This window comes from Molossus molossus, unplaced genomic scaffold (genome assembly GCF_014108415.1).
Source record: "Molossus molossus isolate mMolMol1 unplaced genomic scaffold, mMolMol1.p scaffold_m16_p_18, whole genome shotgun sequence".
Classification (NCBI taxonomy): domain Eukaryota; kingdom Metazoa; phylum Chordata; class Mammalia; order Chiroptera; family Molossidae; genus Molossus; species Molossus molossus.
Window position 1 is genome coordinate 18614417 of NW_023425353.1, and position 20433 is coordinate 18634849.

Here is a 20433-nt window from a genome sequence, read left to right on the forward strand (position 1 = left end):
CATCTGTCTATGTTTATTCCACCAGCTGCATGAGCTCACTAATTACCTTTAATCATACTTATCTGAATGCATCTTTATCTTCACATGCGTCCTGCATACAGACAGACTAAGTGCTGGAGGCTGAGGTTGGGAAGAACTTGGAATGGAAATCTGTACTTCCTCTAACCCTAACCCAAAAAAGTGCATCTAAGTCTGCTCTGCTACTAGCCAAAAGACTTCTGAGGCTTGGTGCAGTAGAGTTGGACAGTGTCGGGAACCAACAAAACCGTGCGCAGTCTCTTCATGGGTAACAGGTTCAAGGTGATGAGATGAGCGGCATAGGCTCTGCCATAAAGAATAAGAACAGCTAAACGGCACACTACGAACCGGTAAGTTCTTTGAAGACCAACAGCCGTCGTACTGTCTTTACTAGTTCCCACAGCACCTGGCTCAGACCTGGGCTCTGTGGACAAGTGGATGCTAAAAAACAGTCTGCCCTCGTTTTAAGGAGGTGATTTTATTTCAAATCCACCACCCTACTGATTTTATCAGACATCTTGAGAGATGTTTAAACTCTACAGACAGTCGTGCAAAGTACATGGAAGGATCAGAGGTAGCCCTTGAAACTTCATTTTTGTCTTGGCAGAAAGGCGAGCGGGAAGGAGGAGCTGCGCGTACCTTGCCCCTTCCCACTAGAGAAACCGCGTGGCCGCTGGATTCCCCACTGAGCTGCTCAGAAAGAAACTGCTCTTGTCAGTCAGCTAGAGCTTCCAGGCGATTACATAGCATCTTACTGTCAAAAACAATGTATCATATATGAAAAAGACCTTAAGACATAAAATGTATAAACCTATAGGTCCCCTGAACATTGTAGGTAACATGGATCCTCACAATCCACGTGTTTGCAATGGGAAGACATTGGGGAACCATCGTAAGCGTAGAGACTAGTGCGTTTCAGGCACCTGTAAGTGAGGTGACACTAATCAAATGTGGAGGCAGAGACTGTGAATGTTTTGCAACACCTTTGACTCCCCTTCGTCCAAAACATGCAGCTAGACTACATTTTCCAGACTCCCTTGCTCTTCGATATGGCCATGTGGTTTTATTCCGGCCAATGAAATATAAGCAGAGGTGATCAGTATAATTTCCAGGTCTGGCTCCTGCCTGATCCCATCTTCTTCCCCGATCCCCAGCGGGTGGAGAGGTCTCTGAGAACTAAGAGGAGGACACATGACAAGATGGAAGTAGTCTGGGCCCACGAATGCCTGCATGGAGGTTGGCCCTTGTCGGTCTGAACTGCACTGAGCTCAGGACAATAAATAGGCTATTAAGCCACTGATATCTGGGGTTTGTTACAGCAGTTACATTACTTTAAAACAAATCCTTTGCAATATTGGCTCACTATAAGCACTAAATAAATGATATGATGTACATTTTAAAATAAATACCTAGTTCTCTTGCTTTTGTTTTGTAAGACTAGAGAAAGAAGGAAGGAAGGGAAGGGAGGGAAGGGAAGGGAGGGGAGGGGAGGCGAGGGGAGGGGAGGGAGGGGGGAGGGGGGAGGGGAGGGAGGGGGGAAGGGAAGGGAATAATACTGAGGCCTTATACATAGCTCTTTATAAATTTTATACCTGGGTGCCATTTGGTCATCCACACAAGTCCTCGGGCACTATTTTTCAAAGACCATCTTTCCTCCACAACCAAAGGAAATTTCTGCATGGATCTGTGGTGACAAGGGCCTCCTTCCTGCTCCCCTGGGCTGCAGCGGTCACTCGCTTGGCTGCTCCCTGGCCTCAGATCATCAGAGCACCTGCTTTGGGTGGGGCCGCTGTCGGGAGTGGGAAAGCGCTTTGCCGCGATTCCACCAAAGCGGACAATAAAACTGGAAGAAACGCTCACATGCACCGTGTGGTTTGCTCACCTGCAGAGAGCAGTGGGCAGAGAAAGCACAGGTCACCGCACCTAGCGATGCTGCATTTCCGCACACGACTCAGCCAGTCACTGAAGGTAAGTGATCTCAAATATTCTAGTGAGCAGAACACACCTTTACTTGCTACTTAAAAAAGTCAGTTTTTCTCCTTTGTGTTTTTAAAATAATAGATGCAATACATTTTTTTTTTTGTAGCAAATTGAATATGCAGAGGTAGAAACAGAACATTTTCATTTTCTTTGCTTCTTCTAAATTACCCCTGCCCCCTGGGTAATCAGGGTATTCCATCGTCAGACAAAGCAATGCACGTTTTGTAGGGTAAATCCCTCCACCCCGACTTTCTTTGGGAACATAAATGGGATTATACAATATGCATTCCCATTCAAATTGCTTTACTTAACCTCACAATGGATTGAGTATCCACCCAGGTGAGTATATTTAACTCTAATGTATTCTTTTTAAATAGCTGTATAACATTACCTGGGAGGTAAAGCTATTTGCTGAATTTCCAGACATCATGGATTTTAAGAGTTAATAACTGTTGATTTTGTTTGGAAGGAAGTGAAATGTTCAATAGACCAATTTATATTCGGAAACATTCAGACTTAATATGGGAAATGTGTGCAGAAAATGCATGTGTGTGTATTGTACGTATATGTAGGAGACATCGAAGCCAGGAAGTGGCTGTGCTCTCAGTGTATGGTAACCAGTCTCCGGGGGATTCTCCGTGGGAATCGAGGTTCTGGACTGGGTCTCGGTACCAGGAGCACCTCACTGGAGTCCTCCCCTCTGGGGAGTGGCTCGGCCTGACCTGACATTTGGCGTCTCTCCTTGGTTACCCTTCTGCGTGTAGCGCAGACTTGCCACTCCTGGGACCTGGCTCAGGAGGGCGGGAGGGTGGAGGATGCTGCAGGCCTGAGCATGCACAGCACACACCCTGCCTTTGTTCTCTGGGCTGAGGTCAGATGGAATCAATCACTCAGCCTCGGCATGCAAAGTCCCTCGCGTCCAAGTGCGCACTGCCGTTTTCACATCCACAGTCAGAGTCAGCGGGAGCGGAAGGGAACCAGAGAGTCACTTGGAGCAGTAAGTACTGCTCCCAGGGGCCCATCACTGTGGGGTTTCCTGAGTGTTCCCAGCGTGTTCGCATTTCAGGTGGGAGCAGCCAGTCCAGACTCTCTGAGGTCCAAGAATATACACTGCTACTAGGAAAGGCCACCTCTGATCACTTGCTTTATGGGTCTCTACCAGACCTAAGCTGTGCACTTGACATATATCGCTTGCTCCTTCCCGGATCCTATGAGATAGAATTACCTGCATGCTACAGAAGAGGAAGCCAAGGCTCAGAGAGATTCTGTGGTTTGTCTAAGACAACACAGCTTTAGGGTTTAAGCAGCATGAAAGTGTGTCTCCTCATTTAGCCACCAGCCTGCCTGAACTGCAGGTGTCCGCCTCCTACACCGGCTGTGCCCTCAATGTGTTCATCATTTTCAGGCCCCAGAGTCCTCAAGATGTGCTCTTTGTTTTGCCCTGCAGAACACAGCTCAAGCCCTGACTGGTTATCTCACTGGTTAGAGCGTCAGCCCTCAGACCAGAGTTGCGGGTTTGATTCCCGTCAAGGGCACATACCTCGGTTGCTATTCATTCCCGGCCCTGGTCGCAGTCATGTGAGAGGCAACCAGTTGATCTCTCTCTCTCTTTGTCTCTCTCTCCCACTCTATCTGAAGATAAATGGGAAAAAAATATCCTCAAGTGAGGATTTAAAAAAATAAAACCAAAACCAAAACAGAACACAGCTCAACAGCTCTGCTATAACCCAAAGGGACACTCGAATTCTGTGTTTGTCCAAACGCCCTAAAGTCTGTAAACACTGGGCCTTTCAAGCCCACTCAGGCATTCTGACCATAACAATGAGCTTTTACACACACCAGGGGCCTAGAGATGACCCTGCTCAGACCCCTCGTTCTGTAGATGAGGAGCTAGGGCAGCGGACTTGTCCAGCTGGGTGGCAGTAGCTGGGGTGGGTGACAGGTGATGGTGGCGGAGCCGCGACCGCAGGGGCCAGAGCGGGGCTTACAGACTATGGCCTGTGGGGTGACCCAGCCATCCACCTGTGTTTGTGAATATGGCTATACTGAAACACAGGCACCCCGTCTCTTACGGATTGTCTATTGCTGGCTTTTTGCTACATCAGAGTGGAGTTGTGACAAAGACCATAAGGCCCTCAATGTCTAAAATACTTACTCTCTGGCCCTTTACAGAAAATGCTTGCTGACCCCTGGGAAAGACAGAGGCACTCAGGGGATATGAGTTATCGGTGACTTCCTAGTTCTTCGAGCGCGTTAGGTTCACAGGTGTTTGTTATATTGTGATAAGTCATGACGGAAGGCTACACATGGGCTATAGTCGTGTATCATCAAGGAATGATTATTATTAAATTCTCTGCACCTGAAAATAGACCAGGTGGTTGGAAGGGAGGGAGGGAGAATGGAACCACCAAGCCCTTGTCAAGATTTAAGAGGCTTTTTGTCACCCACACCTGACTTTCCCCCATTGTATCTCTCATGCCCAACGGTGCTGGAGGACAAAAGGTGGTGGCTGTGTCAAGCAGATGTTCCAGGAGGGGACATGATGAGTATATTGGGTTCCCTGAAACAGGAAGGGGCTTGGCCTAAGGAGAAGAAGAATCCCAAAGACTAGGCCATTAAAAATATTCACAATCCATTTTCAACCTTCTTCACAAGGGGCCTCTTTCCACGGTACCATCAGAGTGGGCCAGAGGGTCCAGGGCTCCGGGACTTTGGTCAGGACCTCCCTCCACCTGTCAAGTCAAGGTTGGCCTTGGAAAGCCAGCAGCCTGCAGGTCCTGGAAGACACTCTCATGGGTAATTGAGCATCTGTGAACATGCTCTAGGCTATATCATGTACTGCTCTACTTAGCTCTGAAACAATCTCCTGAAGCAAGGGCTACTCTTACACCCGTTATAGATGAGGCTACGAGGCGAGGCTCAAAGCACGCAAGTCACTTGCCCAGAGACACAGAGCCAAGTTCAAACCCAGACTCATCGCATTGCAAATCCCACACTCAGCAGCCCTATCACACTGCCCAAGGCCAGGGAGGCTACACGGCCTCAAGAAAAGCACGTTTTTACCTTTAGAGTGGTCACGGTGCCTCGCAGAGCGTTTGAGCCTGTTGGAGGGCAGCTGCGCGCATCCCCATCACAGCAAATGTCAGGGGATTTGCACCTTCAGAGAAACATTCCGGCCCTGGGGGGAGGTTCCCCCAGCTCCGGTGAGACAAAAGTCACAGTTCTTGGAGGCCTGGAGCTCACGGGGGCGGCTCTATTGTTTTATATATGAAAAATCAGGGAAATGATGAGAGATGGAGAAGTATTTCCTAAGTCACGTGAACCAGAAGGTCCGTTCAGTGGGGGTGGAGGCGGCAGAAGGGGGAGGTGGGGGCAAGCAAAGAAGCAGCTGAGAAGTATTTGTGGCACCGGGGAGCACAGACTACGATGGGCATGAAAGGCAGCCGTGGCTATGAATTTCAGGGCATGTCAACACAACTAATCCCCACGGATGTTGGCTGAATAAGCCTCCGATGACCAAACAAGTGCGCCGTGGAAACCGTGTTAGCCTCCAGCAGGCCAATTTGTCCTCGTATTACACACTCTGCTGGCTCCTCTGCCAGCCCCCCAGCTCGGGGAGCCACGGCGAGCGACCCCCGGCCCGCCGGGGTTGACACGGCGTGGTTACTAAGTCAACAGAATTCAGAAACCACGACCGGATTAAGAAGGCAGTTTTATTTTGGTGCCCCGGACTTCAAGCAGATTAAATAATCAAAAAGCCTGAGCCATCGGGGTCATGTTTGAACGCTACAGCTGTTCACCGAGGTTTGACAAACGTCCGTTCTGTGGCTCGTCATCTGAATGGGACGGGCAGGGATGATCTCAGGGAGGTCGCCACTGTCAGAAAGAAGAGGGGCGCAGTCAAAAGCTCCTCTCGTGGGAAACAACCCCGGCCAGATGGAGACGGAAGGGCTGCTTGAATAAGTGGCCCCCGAAAGCCACCGCCGTGCTCTGCCTTGGAGGAAGCTCGGCAGGGCTCCGGACAGCGGATGCGAAGCTGGACCGCGAGCTGGCCATGCCCTCGGCGCGCTGACCTGCCAGTGCTAACGGTGGGCTGCGGGGTCAACACGGATGCCTGTGGAGACTCAGCCATGAAAGGTGAGTCGTCGTGAACCCCCGGGCCCCTTAGAGAGGAATGGGATCCCTTCAAGAACTGCCTGTGGGAACCCTATTTTCAAGTTGCCTTCCTCTAAAGACCAAACAGATCAAAAAATGTCTCTGCGGAAGAACCTATGCTGTGCCGTGTTGGGACAGAGGCAGGGCACGGGGACAAGTGTGCCCAGCCGCGATCAGACACGCAGCTGGCATGTCGCAGGCCATTGCACAAAAAGCACCTTGCTCCCAGCTGGAGTCCCGAGCACACCCTCGCGGGGGGGGTGCAGTAGGACAGAAGGAGCTCGCCGGCTGCGATCTCAGAAACAGGCCTGTCGTGAGTAGATGAGTGGACCGTGGAAAGCAGTCCTGAAGATTTGATTCCCTACAGCCCATTACGCCGGGACCCACAGCTAAGGTGCGGTGTCCACTCACCTCTCGTGGGGAGGTGTTTGGCTTTGAAAGGAGTTACTTAGATTATTTGCAAAATTATAGAAAGGAAATCAAGGAGCCTGCTGTTTTCTATTTGGGAAGCGGGAGGGGGCTGCGATGTCCTGCATCCCCTGAGCACAAAGAGCAGACCCTCCGTCGGCGGCAGGCAAAGGTCCCTCCTATCGCCCCAAAGCGCTGCTCACACCAGCACGGAACTCAAGGCTGGTGCATTCCACTGCCGCATTTTATTTTCCTTAGTTAAGGCCCAAAACAAACAAACAAACCTCTTTCAAGATCATTTTTTATGAGTAGATAACTATCTTGAGCTTTCAATATTATTGTGTGGCCCTGTGAATTCCTCTACTAATTAAACAAAATGTCCTTGACAGATGTTTGCCCTATTTTGAAATTCAAGTCTCAGGAACAAAGAAGGGGGTGATATAGCGACTCCGGAGTAAGATCTAGCAGTTTCTAAGAAAACTCCCCACCCTCTCCGAATCCTGCAAAGAAGCTCCTGTTCTTGCTAGAGGAGCTCTGTGCAAGAATGCTCTTTGCAGCATCATTTCTAATGAAGAAAAACTTCAGAAACTCCAATGCTCATCAGTAGGGGAGTAGCTAAATAACATGGCCTGGCCTCACCATGGAATATTGTACAGCAGTTAAAAGAAACACAACAGCTCTCTACACCACCATACAGGTAGATCCATTTTGAGTGAATGGAGTAAAATGCAGAATAAAATATGCTGATGAGCCCTGGCCAGTTTGGCACAGCAGTTGGAGCATTGGCCTGCCGACCAGAGAGTCCCAGGTTCGGTTCCCATTAGGGGCACGTACCAAAAAAAATGCTGATGATTATACTTATGTGGGTTTTTAAAAACCACTATAAAAAACAGCGTGGTGTGTGTGGGTGTGGGTGTGGTGGGTGTGTGTAAACGTATTTGACAGGCAGTAAGGCACAGCAGGTAAGAACCCTAACAGGCTCTGGAAGCAGATTGCTTGGGTTCAAATCGTGACTCTACTGCTCACATCTGTGTGACCTTGGGCACGTGCTCTGCAGCCATTCGTGAAGTTGTTCTCTGTGAGTTTCCTCACCTTCAAAATGAGGATAATAGTGGAAGCAGAATTACAAGGTTATGAGGTTTAAATTAATATATGTGTGTGCGTGTGTGTGTGTGTGTGTGTGTGTGTGTGTATATATATATATATATATATATATGGCAGTTCAAATGGTGCCTGGCTCAAAACACATGCTGTGTGGTTATTTGCTTGTTGCTATTATTATCGTCTGTTTTTAAAAAGCTTAGTGGGATACATCAGTATGGTGGGGGTAGAGGGTTTATGTCAGAAAGCATGACTTGGGTGCTAATCAAAGGGAGTTCAGCTGTGTCAGTAAGGCATGGTTTCTCTGCGTCAGAATAAAAAAGAGTAGGACAACCCATGAATGGATTGAATTATAGCAACATGGGTGTTTATGACATTATTCTTGATACATTGCTGTGTTTGTACAGAATTCTCGAATACAAAAGGGGACAGTCATCATTCATGAATCATTACACCTGCAAAGAAGACATCGCTATGTAGGAATGCTTGAAACCTGCCCCGTTCAGTATGCTACCCACAGGCACCATGTGGCTATTTACATTTAAATTGAATGCAAATAAAAATTCAGTTCCTAGGCTACAGTGGCCACATTTTAGAGCTTAGTAGCCAGATATAGCCATGGCTACCGCACTGGACAGCAGATATAGAGAGTTTCCGTCCCCACAGGAAGTCCTGATGGTCCACACTGATCCCCAGCCCACTTTTCAGACATGTGACTGTCTGAGCTCCCTGTCACTTTTCCACACTCCGGTCCAGATGACTTTGCTGTTCCCTACCAAGGGCATGTGCCTCAGAAAGAATTTTCTCCACCTTTCTATTCAACATCCTCCAGTCTTCCATCTTCTGATTTCTGAGCCGCTGAGAACGCATCTTTCCCAAGGCTTCCGACATTGTTAGCGCGCGGGTGGCAGTTAGTGATGGACACTGGGGATGTACCTGTCCAGCCCAAGTCTACCAGCAGCAGTGACCGTAGCACCTGTCTTTCAGGTTGAGAAAGTATTAGCTGGCTCAGATCGCCTTGCCTGTGATTCTCAAGCGGAAGGGATGACAGCACCACCTATGAACTGGTTCTGTCCCCTGCTTTCTGTCTGTCCTAGGTGACCTGCTCCTGCTGTCGAGCGTGGTTCTCCTGCTGCGGGTGGTGTGGGGCTGCCCGGAGAAGTGCCAGTGTCACCCCGCCTCGGGTTCTGTGGACTGCGGCCAGCGGGGTCTGGCTGAGATCCCTCCCGACCTGCCACCTCAGACACGAACACTGTATTTGCAAGACAACCAGATACACCAGCTCCCGGCTTCTGCATTTAGGTCAGTGCCACAGCTCACAACCTTGAACCTGGGCAACAATTCCCTTTCAACCCTGGCCCCCGGAGCTTTCCATGGACTGCAGCACTTGCAGGTCTTAAACCTAACCCAGAACTCCCTGCGTTCCGTGGAAAGCAGACTGTTCCGTTCCCTCCCACGGCTGCGGGAGCTCGATGTGTCCGCCAACAACATCGGCCACCTTGCCGCCTCCCTGGGCGAGTGCTGCAGGAACCTAACCGTGCTTGCGGTCCAGCAAAACCGGCTTCAGCAGCTGGACCGCGCGCTCCTAGAATCCATGCCCAGCGTGAAGTTCTTGTTTCTCAAGAACAACCTCTGGAAATGCAATTGCCACTTGGTCGGTCTCAAACTCTGGCTGGAGAAATTTATCTACAAAGGTCAGTGATGTCTGTTTGGAAACCCTATCCGCGGGTTAGTTGCCTAGGATGAGCCTCATCTGTTCTTTGCATTAGAGAGGACACCGAGGAGGGTGCAAAGAGCTGGCATAACCTATTTTCTCATTGGTGTCATTTCACAGTGTGGCAGAAGAAGGGAGGCATTAAAAGGTGTTTAAATTCATTCACAAATACGGTTCATGGAGCTATCGTTCTACTTTTTGAATGACAACAGCATTAAATTATTTATCTGGAAGCTGTAGGCCCTTAAGGAGGAAAATTGATCTCTACCTGACTAACTGCTTAAACTTCAAACTGGAATCAAATTCCATTTTCAAATGTGTGCAGCTCAGAAATGGTCTCTCCTTGGGGCTCCCCTTCTGTGTGTGCCTCTACCCATCGGACAGCTATAAGCCGTCCCTAAGGCCATCCCTCTGCTTTAGCAAGTACCAGTTATTGAAGTTGGATGCAATAGGGCCCCCCTCTCTAAACTTAATATTAAAATCCAAGCAAGGGATCCCGGAATATTAAAGATGAGGGGGTCTGGAAATTCCCCAGGGGTCAGCAAACAACAGCCCGATCCCGTCTCCTGCTTCGGCAAAGAAAGTTTTATTAGAACACACCCATGCCTGTTTTTTATTTAGTCTTCATGGCTGTTTGGCACTCTAAGGGCCCACTTGAGTGGTTTGACAGTGTAAGTCCAGAAAAGCTGAAAATACTTACTACCTGGCCCTTTAGAGAAAAGTTTGTCAACCCTTCCAGCTGAACACTAGCTTTTTTCCTTAATTTTAAAAAAAATCCTCACCGAGGACATTTTTGCATTTATCTTCAGACAGAGTGGGAGGGAGAGAGGGGGAAAGAGAGAGAGAAACCTCGATGTGAGAGAGACACATTGAGTGGCTGCCACCCACACGACCCCAATCGGGGCCAGGGACAAACTACAGTGCAGGTACATGCCCTTAGCAGAAACCAAACCCAGGGCTTTCGGGTCCGCGGGCTGACTCTCTAACCGCTGAGCCAAACCAGCCAGGGCTGAACACCAGCTTTTTATCATCGTGAAACGGAGGCACAGAGAGGTCCAGCCACTCGCCCACGATGACGAGTGGAAGCTCGGAAGAGAACGGAATGAATGTTTCTGAGTGTTGGCTCTAGCCCCTTTCTCTGCACCCCAGGGGTTCATTTGTCCACCCCTACGTTTGAGTGCCCCTTATGTGCCAGCCACTGTTCTAGGCACTGAGAAAAGGTCATTGAACCAGAAAATCCCTGTCACCACGGAGCTTACATTCTGACAGTAGAAACATATGGTGAATATGATAATAAATGCCCCTGTTCTGAAGACAGCCAGTGCTAGGGAAATGGTGCAGCAGGGGAGGGGACAGGGAGGGACGGGCTGGGGTTCCATTTTAGAACGAAAGGGCAGTGAAGTCCTCTCCAGGGAGGGGACGTTGGTGATCAGAACCTGAGCAGGAGGAATGGGCCATGAGATCCCTGGGGGGAAGGACGCAGTGCCGACGGCCTGACAGGGGCGTGAGCTGGGCTGGAGTAAGGACAAGAGCATGTCCGGAGCTGGGGACGGGAGTGAGAGACGATGGCGATCAGGTAACCCAAGTAGTCAGGGCCGGTCACGTAGGAACCTGCAGAGCAGGCTGAGATGTTGGATTTTATTTTAGGTGAGATAAAAATCTCCTGAATTTTAATTAGAGGAACAATGTGATCTGATTACATTTTAAAAGGTCACTCTGTTGACTGTTGGGAGAGCTGACCACAGGCTGCCTAAGAAGAAGCAGGGAATGAGGGAGAAAGCAATTTCAGTCATCCAGGGACGAGATGAGGTGGCCCCAACCAGGGTGGTGAGAAGTAATCAATGTCGGGAGATCTTTGGAATACTGAGCTGATAGACACTCCTGATGGGTTGGACTGGAAGAGGAAGAAAAAAGAGTCATGACGGAAAATTCAGATGTTTGTCCTGCAGGAGTAAGCAAATAAATGATGCCAATAGCTGATAAGGGGCAGACTGGGGACTGGAGAAAGGGGAAGTGGGTGAGTGTGTGCGAGAGGCGGTAAGTAAGACGTCGGTTGGGGAAAGGTCAAGTTTGAGACACCCATTTCATACCAAGGGAAGCTGTTGAGTCGGTGGATGTATATTTGAGCCTGTAATTCAGGAAGATAGCAGAGCTACAGACACGGATCTAGGGAATCAGCAGTCTGGAAGGCTGCAGCAGTTACACAGAAGGAAGCAGGTTAGTAGAGTCAAGTCAATCTTGAGTTGAGAATCCCTCTCAACAATATAAAAGCAAACAGAGTATCACTAAGCAGCTAGTCTTCAAGTTGAGCTACACACAGGGGCTACATATTGTGGCAAACATCTTTCTTATAAGAGGTTGTAAATAAAACGTTACATCCAGAGGTGAAGTGGCTTTAGCTATTGTGTTTGAGACTAAGTGGTGAGCATAAGCCAACTCATCATACGAAGACAGGTCTCATCAGAGAAGACCATTCCTTGATTTAAAAAAAGAAAACAGTTCCTAGGTTCAGGACACTGGAAGGAGCATGGGGTGGAGTGACGCTCCCTGCACTCTGCCATGAACTCACTGTGATCTTTGAGCAGTTGTGCCACTCACCAGCCCTCAGGGTCACCAGAGTCACCAGGTGGAAGCTGACAATATACAGCCAAGGAGTTCCTGAGACCTGTTCTCATCCTCAGAGTCCATGACTCAGGTCAAGGCCACCCAGCACAGTCCACAGCCTTTCTGTAGAAGGTAACATTGATTTGGGATCACAAGATCTGGGTGGCCCAAAATAACTAGGCAAAAACCCCAAACAGATGCTAAATGTAGGCAACAATTCACTACTGATATATTGCATAAGGGTGAAAAGGGGACTAGGTCTTGGTCAGGACCTCATTTACAAAAAGATACATCAATAAATACAAACACTAATGGTATTAGTCAGGACGGGCTATGGCAACCATCTCAGGGATGTACACAGTGACAGGCACTCATGTCAGAGTCCAAAGGGGTTGGGGGAGCACTGGGGTCTACACAGTCATTCGAGACTGAAGCCCCTTCCAGCTTTTGACCTTGCCAACTTGACCACGTGGCTGCTAAGATTAACACCAAATGGGAACACAGTGCTTAGAGGGTTAAGCAGGGGATTTTGTGGCCTAGAAGTGACATTGACTCGTTCCGGTGGCCAGAGCTCAGTCACGTGGCCCCAACCTGACCACAGAGGGTGGGGAGATGTCATCATCTTCCTGTGGGCCCAAGAGCCAAAACACATGCTTTGATGAGTACTTAATAATGTCTCCTCCATAAAAACATGTGTATAGATTTTGTAATTAGTATTCCTCTCCACTCATAAGTAACAAATCATCTTTATGCGAATAGCTAACTGTACTAAATGTTTATTCTGGACTGGGTATTGTGCTAAATACTTGATATACTCCCTCCAGCGGAGTCCTCGGAGTAATCTCATGGGTGAATTTCACTAGTCCCCCTCTCACTTTTCAGATGAGCAAGCAGCAGCACAGAATGGTCAAGTGATTTGCTTAGGATTGCATAGACAGGGAATGGTCAGGCTCAAGATGTAAATCTAATGTCTTCCAAGACCACTGTGAGGAAGGACCAGTGGGGAGAGCCGAGGCCTGGCGAGCGGGAACCTCTTGCGTTGTCAGTTCCCGTATGTCTAGAAGGGTGTGGGGCCCTCAAGCTGTCAGCAGCTGACTTGCCTCCTGGGGCAGAAGGCTGGGAGGTGAATCCTGGTTAAGGACACAGCTGCACAGGAGGCCACAACCCCTGCCTGCCAGCCATGTCCCAGGCTCTCGTCTGTGTGTTCCCCTTCTGCTGGGACCCAAGGCCATGCTTTACCTTCTAATACTGACCGGCAGGAAGCTTGGAACCGGAGAAAGACAGTGGTGAAGCCTGGAGCCCCTGGGTAGCCACCCTGGTGGAAATCCCAGTGCTCTTTGGCCAGGTGGAGTATCATGACTTCTTCTCAAAGCCCCACATTCCATTCCTAGCTCTCTGGCCTTCTGCCTTACGGCAAACCCCAGGGCACAGCATCACGTGGCCACGAGGCAGGGATCCTCACGGCTCAGGCCGGTGGCAGCCTGGAGCAGCCACCCTGCACCCCTCGCCTCCTGCACGTCAGCTCAGGAAAGGAGGAAATTCCTCTGCACCTTTTTGCTTGAGAGTTGGGGCTCTTGCCCCAGGGGGTCACTGAAGAAGGCAGGAGGGCCCAAGAGACTCTAGCAGTTTCAGAGTTAGAGCTACACAACGGAAGGTTCTGCTCGCCCGGGAGTGATGGCCTTCCGCGTGTGACTTGCCGGTGTGGTTGCGTAGTTCACCTACGGTGTGTACAAAGACTCTCCGGTCTAACTGGGCTGAGAGAGGTTAGCCCCGTTAGCACAGCCATCCCAGGGAGGAGTGCATGGCAGGCAGGGCACACTGAGCCGCAGCCACGGGGGTGGGGTTCTGCCAGGCAAAGGTCTTTACAGAAGGTCATTGTGTGAACTCCACTGACCTTGGGACACTCCAGAATGAAGAACTAGAGAGGAGGAAGGAGAAACAGGCACTGAGCATAGTGGAAAACTCTGGGATCAAGGGAGTGAATTGGGTTGGGTGTTCTGTCCACTCATGACCTGGGCGACCTTGGACAAGAATGACCATTATAATGAAGTTGTGAGGACTAATCTAACAGGGCTTCATAAACTATCAAGTTGGGTCCAAATAGATGATTTTATGGCAAAAAGCGTAGTCAGAGGAGTCTACTTGCCTGAGGTCACAGAGTACACTGGTGGTCAGGCGTGGCCAGAATGGAATGTTAGCCCAGTGCTCTTTCTAGAAAAGCATCACTAGGCACCCAGAGCCTCCATGTAGTCTACACACCCCAGGAAATCAGTCGCCCCACAGAGGACAGAAACGAGCTCTCATAACCCATTGGAAAGTTCTTTACTCCCAGTGCTAAATGTGTCAAAGCCTGAGGAGACACAGTAATTGCACTTAATCCCATGGACTTAACTAATATTACTGCCAAATCTTCAGATACACAACACACTCAAAGACCACGACCTCCCCTTTGGCATCATCGAAGGGTATTGCCAGACCCATAGGGTCTTTGTAATTAACACATAACATCACAACAAAGGACGTTTGTTTTATTTTTATTGTTTTTTGTGCAGATTTCCAATGGGTACTCAGTACAATAGGTTTTTGTGTGTAGGGATTCATTAGGGGCGTGAGTGCCCCCGGGTTGGCCTCCAATGCCCCCTCTTGTCAGCTTCGCATCGCTTTGCCCTCGGCATTTATAAGGTAAAGGTGACCTGGCTTCTAATGAATTCTTGGTCATACATAATTGCCAATTTAGTGTGTGGCATTTTTAGCATTTGGCCAATTTAGAAATCCTAAAATCATAAAATGTAGTTGTTAAGTTTTTTAACTTCAGGAAAAAATAAGGTGCCTTATAAATTCCATCTGCCTAACTTTTTGCAGGCTGAGGCTTTGGAAATTCAGTTGTATCAGGCTCTGTTGTCATCCTTTGCTTTTGTTTTTCTAAAGGGGGAGTAATGGACAGTGTCATCTGTGTGTCACCGGACACTTGGAAGGGAAAGGACCTCCTTAAAATCCCTCATGAGCTGTACCAGCCCTGCCCTTCTCCCTCTCCAGACCTGGAGTCCTCCCAGGTGCCGCTGGGCTCTGCCCCCTGGGCTGTCCCGAGGTCTCCTGAGAGCCACAGTGCAGGGGAGCAAGAACACTCGGAGTGTGAGCTCAAACCCAAGCCCAGGCCGGCCAATCTGCGTCACGCCTTGGTCACTGTCATCATCGGCGGGGTTGCATGTGGGATCCTGTGTCTCCTGATGTTGGTGGCCACCATCTATGGCTGCACCTATGCAGCCATCACAGCCCGATACCATGGGGCACCCTTGGCTCAGACCACCGAGCCCAAGAAGACAGAAGGAAAAGAGCTATTGGACAGCTCGCCAGCTTGAGGGCCTTCACCTCGAATAGGAATAATCACTTCTGGTCAGAGACCGTGTCTGAGGAGGGCTGTTGTGTCTGTTCACTGTTACTGCCTCACTTTGCTTTTTCCAAAAGAAAAGGGTGAAAAAGGGTGCGTCCGTAAAAAAATATTCCTGGGAAGACGTTTCTGTTGCGATTTAAAAAATACTGTAGATGAAATAGAGATGATACTTGCGTTCTGTGCCCGAGAAGTTATTCGGATGATTCTATGTGGGAGAAGGCCACGCACAGAGAAGGGGAGACGCCATCTCGTTAAGGTTCTCTTTCCTGCATAAGCTGCTCTTCCAGACATTCAAACACGTGTGCCAGTCAGCATTCCTGGGAGCTTTCTGAGCCTGGAAGGCTGCCCAGTGGTGAGTGCCTGGGAAGAAGCTGGCGATCTTACCCAAGGGGCACCGAATGCCTCTATAATTCAAGTTCATGCTAGATTGGTGATACTTTTAGATGTTGTGTATGTTACATATTTAATGGGAGTGTCTGTTGGTTGGGAATTTCGTAGTATGCCACAAGAGTCAGATTAAATTTAATTTTCTAAATCAGAAAACCATTTGGGGCTTTTCTAGGCTCAGAGGAAGAAGAGGGTTTCATGTCTGGATAATGGGACTCAGGCCCAGGGTCCGGGGAAGTTTTTTGATGCAAGGGTAAATAACATATAAACAAACACAAAGAAGACGGGGAGCTGGAATTTGGGGCACAGATTACTGAAAGGCTGTATCTACCAGGCAATGAGAACCTTCTCTGTGTAACTCACAGCAGGAATGAATTTGGGGTGGGCTGAGGGTGAGCAATGGCTGGTGTGCATTTGCATCTCCACCATGGCACACGAGTGCACAAACTTGGTCAGCCACACCCACACGTAAACACACACGGAGCAATCAGTTCACCCACTAATGAAATGCAGCCGCTGCGGGGAGGAAGCCAGCAGCTGGGGACCACCACCCAGATTGTCTACTCAACACTCTGGGAGCGGAAGTAGGAAGGAAGTCTGAAGAGAGTGGGAATTGTCCAGAGACGCGAGATATGTGGCCGCAGCCATTCTGAACGGTATTTAGGCTGCGGATGAAAAAAATCAGGTGTGGCTTGCTTTACTCCACGGACAGGGTCCTGCAGAGTTGCATGCAAAGTGAATTTTTGTAAATTGAATCATCATTGTCATGCAGTAGGGGAGCTCACTATTTAAAGGAACCTTTCATGGAATCTTTCTGTAATGGCAATAATTAGCTCCAGATTTATGCATTTTGTAAATTTGCATTTTCTCATGCCGGGTTTTCTTAAAGTGCAATCTACCTGCTCTCTCTCATGATGCCCCAGCTCATACTTAGTCACCAGTTAGAATTGAAATCACTTTACACAGAAGAGCTAAGGACATGTCAAAAGCAGACAATAGCAAGTAGAGAGCAAGCTGCCCCTCCAGAGCCTTGGCAGACATTGCTAATCAATCCCAGCACTCTTCCCGGCTGAGCCTCCATGCGCCACAGATGCCTTCCTCGGACAGCATTATAGGTAACCAGAACGAATCAATTGAAGTTGGTTCAAAGGATAAAATACATTTGCCATTCAGGGTACTGGCTCTACATCCACCCCTTCAGGCCATGTAAGATTTGGTTTGAGTCCTAAATCAGCAGTCCATTTGCTGATCTGAAATGTGAATGGGGGTCGGCACACACAGGGGTATTGTCTCTGTCTGATGTGGCCGGAGCTTTGCCCAGCAGGGAGGGGCGGAGGAGAACGGATGATGAACGTACCACAGCCTACCCTGCAGGACACGCCAGCATGCCCCCAATCATCTCAGAGGCCCACCCCTGCCCACAGCGCTTCCCAACGACTGTAGGCCCCATGCACACCCACAAGCTAATGATGGACCATGTTTTTGGAGCGGCAATTTGGCTAAATGATTTTTTCTGGGGGGAAAAGTACAAACTTTGATGTTAATTTTCCTGAATACAAAATAAGCCTGGATATGTTAAAGAGTAGATTGAAAAATTAGCATGAAGTTTAAGGTCAAGAGGCCCAGAGAAAGCTGCTGTTCCGTCCCAGTCCTGGTGCCTTCTCTCCGCTCTGCCTCGTGCCCCGGGTCAGTGGGCCAGGCTAAGCCTCCGGCCTGAGGATGGGCTGACAACATTTTTTCTTTCTCTTGCCCTGGACTGTAAGTCCTTGGCCAAGAAAGCAACATGAGAAAGGAAATTTAGAAGGTCCTTTTCCTGTAGGCCCCGTTTCCCCAAATGTTTCCGGAGCTCCCGCTATGTCCCGGGCATAGTGAGAGGCGTGCCCGTGACACTTGTCACGTAGTTCTGGCAACCACCCTGGGAGATGCTTGAACAGATATGACACAAGCTGGGCACTACTGAGACCCATCATCCACTTCCTCTCACTGCTGTGACTTTAGACTGCCAGCGCCCAGGGCTCTGCCAGAGGGGTGACATGGCAGCCAGCCCTGTCCCCTGCCCACAGGGATCACATGTCCCTGCCCACAGGGAGCATCCAGTGCCCCACAGAAAACCCCAAATGTGACCAGAGCCCTCATTCGTCAACACCCATGTCCTGTTCGGTTTCTAAGGACAGAGGGTAACTCCGGCACACGGGTTCCTGCTTTAGGAGCAATCTTTAAGGAGAGTGATTAAAATGGTGCACACGTATACTCAGAGTTCTCTCTTGCCGACCATCACCACAAACAGCAGTTGGCAATGAAAATAATTACTTACCCTGAAATGTCAACAGCTCCTCAGCACAGAAAAATATAAATCAAATTGTTTAGGTTAACAAATGCAGAGTTATCATTTGTTAATATGAGAAATGAAACGTTTTCACCGTAAAAAACATTGCAGATGAAAGACCCAATTTGCCGGGTATTCTGTGAGAACCACAAATTATCTTTCACAACCACGACAGCTCATGAGGGGTAATTTGCAAACGCCTCACAGATTACTTTCAGCTGTTTATTGCTGCTGTCTTGTCCTATTCAGAGATTCCCCCTCTAAAAATGGCCTTCCATCAAGTCTTGCTGAGGGTACACTGTGAACAAAAATCATGTCTCGTGGTGATTGTTTCTGAGAAAACCATCTCCAATGTGATTTTTTTCACCATTGAGTGGATCGGGATGACCATAGACTGGTGGTTTTGCTTTGCCAGAAATCACAGATCCACAGGAGCAGACCAGTGATGCTCACAGCTGTCTGAACCGAGGCCGAGAAGGGAGAGGAGGAGCGCACCCTGCCACGGGGACTGGAGAAGGAGGACCTCGTGTCAAATCTGTCCCTGGAAAGCTTTCAGAATTAAGGCGGATATCCCTGTCCCTGCAGAAAGAATCTTCTGCTTATGAGGATAAAGTGCCCATGCACAACGGGATGTTTTATTTTTCCTTACAGAACGGAAGGCTGAAAAGTGATTCACAATGTTCCCTCCTAAAGATCCACGAAAATCAAATCTCATTACTCGAGTTAACCGAGTTACCCCCCAAATAAGACACTCTTGTCTTAGATCCTAGATATCAAAGGAAGTGGCCACATCAATAGCTGAGAGAACCTATCTATAGTATACATTAATATAAGTATACAAGTGTGAGAAAGCTATAACTTTCTGTTGCAGATCAGGAAATGAATGTTCCCAGTTTGGTCAAATCCACCAGTGTGTCCACTACTAAATACTGTTAGACGGAAACCCCACCAGCAAGTGGTATTCCAATCCCACACGGCATGATTGGGTTGTGAGTTACATGTGTAACTTCAGGGCACCGTCCTGTTTTCCCTTCTGATGAAACGCTTTATTTTTTTGAGGCTCAAATGGCAATGAGGCCTCAAAGAAACCCCCATCCCATTCAGAGAAGCAGCTCCATAATCCACCAGCTTCTTGACAGGCGTGGCCATACCCACTCTTCTCTCTGATGACGCTGAATATTCATTTGGGTGAACAGGATGTCACCCAATTACAAACGCCCATCAAGAAGACCCAGAAAAAGACCCAGAGAACTGGGGATTGAAAAGGTCCTTGGAGAGCATTTAGTCTACCTGCGCCTGGCGTATTTCCAGAAACTGCCTAACCTCCCTACCCATTTCAGACATAGATGGTACCAAACTTACCTCCTGAGCCCAGCCAAGGCCTCAGAATGCTTTTAAAACTCTTTTAGAGGGTGTACCCACAACTGGTCAACTAAAGCTGACATATGAGATGAAACCTACTTAAAACCCTCACACAGGTCCAAGCTCGTATTTTATAAATGGGAAATAGAAGCAGGGAAAAGGAAAGAGACTCTCCCAAAGTCACGCAGAAAACGAACTGCAGGCCTCATAAATGCAGGTTGGGAGCATGAATGATTCCACCCAGCCCCCGTCACTCTTCCTTCACTCTCTGTGAACCACACCACCAAGACTATGACGTTATTACATTAATTATTTGGATGAAGACGATTATAGTAGCATCATCAATATTTACTGAGCACACATTTCCACGCATAAGACTTTCAGTTTCTCTAAGCCTCATATTGACCAAAACATGTGGACATTTTTCTTCCACAGGTGAAGAAATACCATCATTTGGTTTGGGTCCTTTGTTCAAGGTCATGCCACTAGGAACAAGTAGACTAGGAATTAGAAAGCAGGTCTTCCCAAGGCCAAACTTTCTGGGTACTTTTCGGAATGTGACCGGTTCGAAGAAGTCAGGGCTGGAGTCCTTCCCTGGCACCACCAGCACTGGCAACACGGCAGAGAAAAGAAACCCGACCAGCAACCAGTGTGTCCTTGCCAGAGCTCTGGTCCCACCAACATCCGGGGAGCCAGCACAGGGAGCCAAGGCAAAATGGGGAAATGAGGGTTTTTCTATCACACTGACTCTGCTGGGCTGGAAATGATGGTCTTAGAAGGAAGGGGAAGAGACTCGGGGGCACCTTCTTGTAGCTGTTTGGGACAACGATAAAATAGACACTGGTTAATAAGTAGTGTTTCCCATTAAAATTGTCATGAATATACAGAAGAAGAAAAAGTTATGAGGATACTAGACATTAGAAATACTAGTCAATGATGTCCAAGTCTCTAAGAGGAATGCCCACTATCCAAAGCAAAGTTGTGACC

The 20433-nt window shown here is 48.7% G+C and overlaps 2 protein-coding genes across 3 annotated transcripts in view; one reads left to right on the forward strand and one right to left on the reverse strand.

The window, feature by feature from the left end:
• The window catches only part of CACNA2D3 (calcium voltage-gated channel auxiliary subunit alpha2delta 3), an 874937-nt gene that overhangs the window by 125998 nt on the left and 728506 nt on the right, over window positions 1-20433 (reverse strand). The window lies entirely within an intron of this gene.
• Window positions 5855-15935, forward strand: LRTM1 (leucine rich repeats and transmembrane domains 1). Its single transcript, XM_036266886.1, has 3 exons — window positions 5855-6135; window positions 8760-9356; window positions 14909-15935. Exons 1-3 carry the CDS (start codon window positions 6027-6029, stop codon window positions 15337-15339), a joined length of 1137 nt encoding a protein of 378 aa, XP_036122779.1. The 5' UTR covers window positions 5855-6026; the 3' UTR covers window positions 15340-15935.

Excerpts from the sequence above, each read along its gene's own strand:
- LRTM1 (XM_036266886.1), top strand. The coding sequence starts at position 6,027 with ATGCGAAGCTGGACCGCGAGCTGGCCATGCCCTCGGCGCGCTGACCTG. Across the intron at positions 6,136-8,759 it reads TGGAGACTCAGCCATGAAAG|GTGACCTGCTCCTGCTGTCG; the intron begins GTGAGTCGTCGT and ends TGTCTGTCCTAG. Across the intron at positions 9,357-14,908 it reads GGAGAAATTTATCTACAAAG|GGGGAGTAATGGACAGTGTC; the intron begins GTCAGTGATGTC and ends GTTTTTCTAAAG.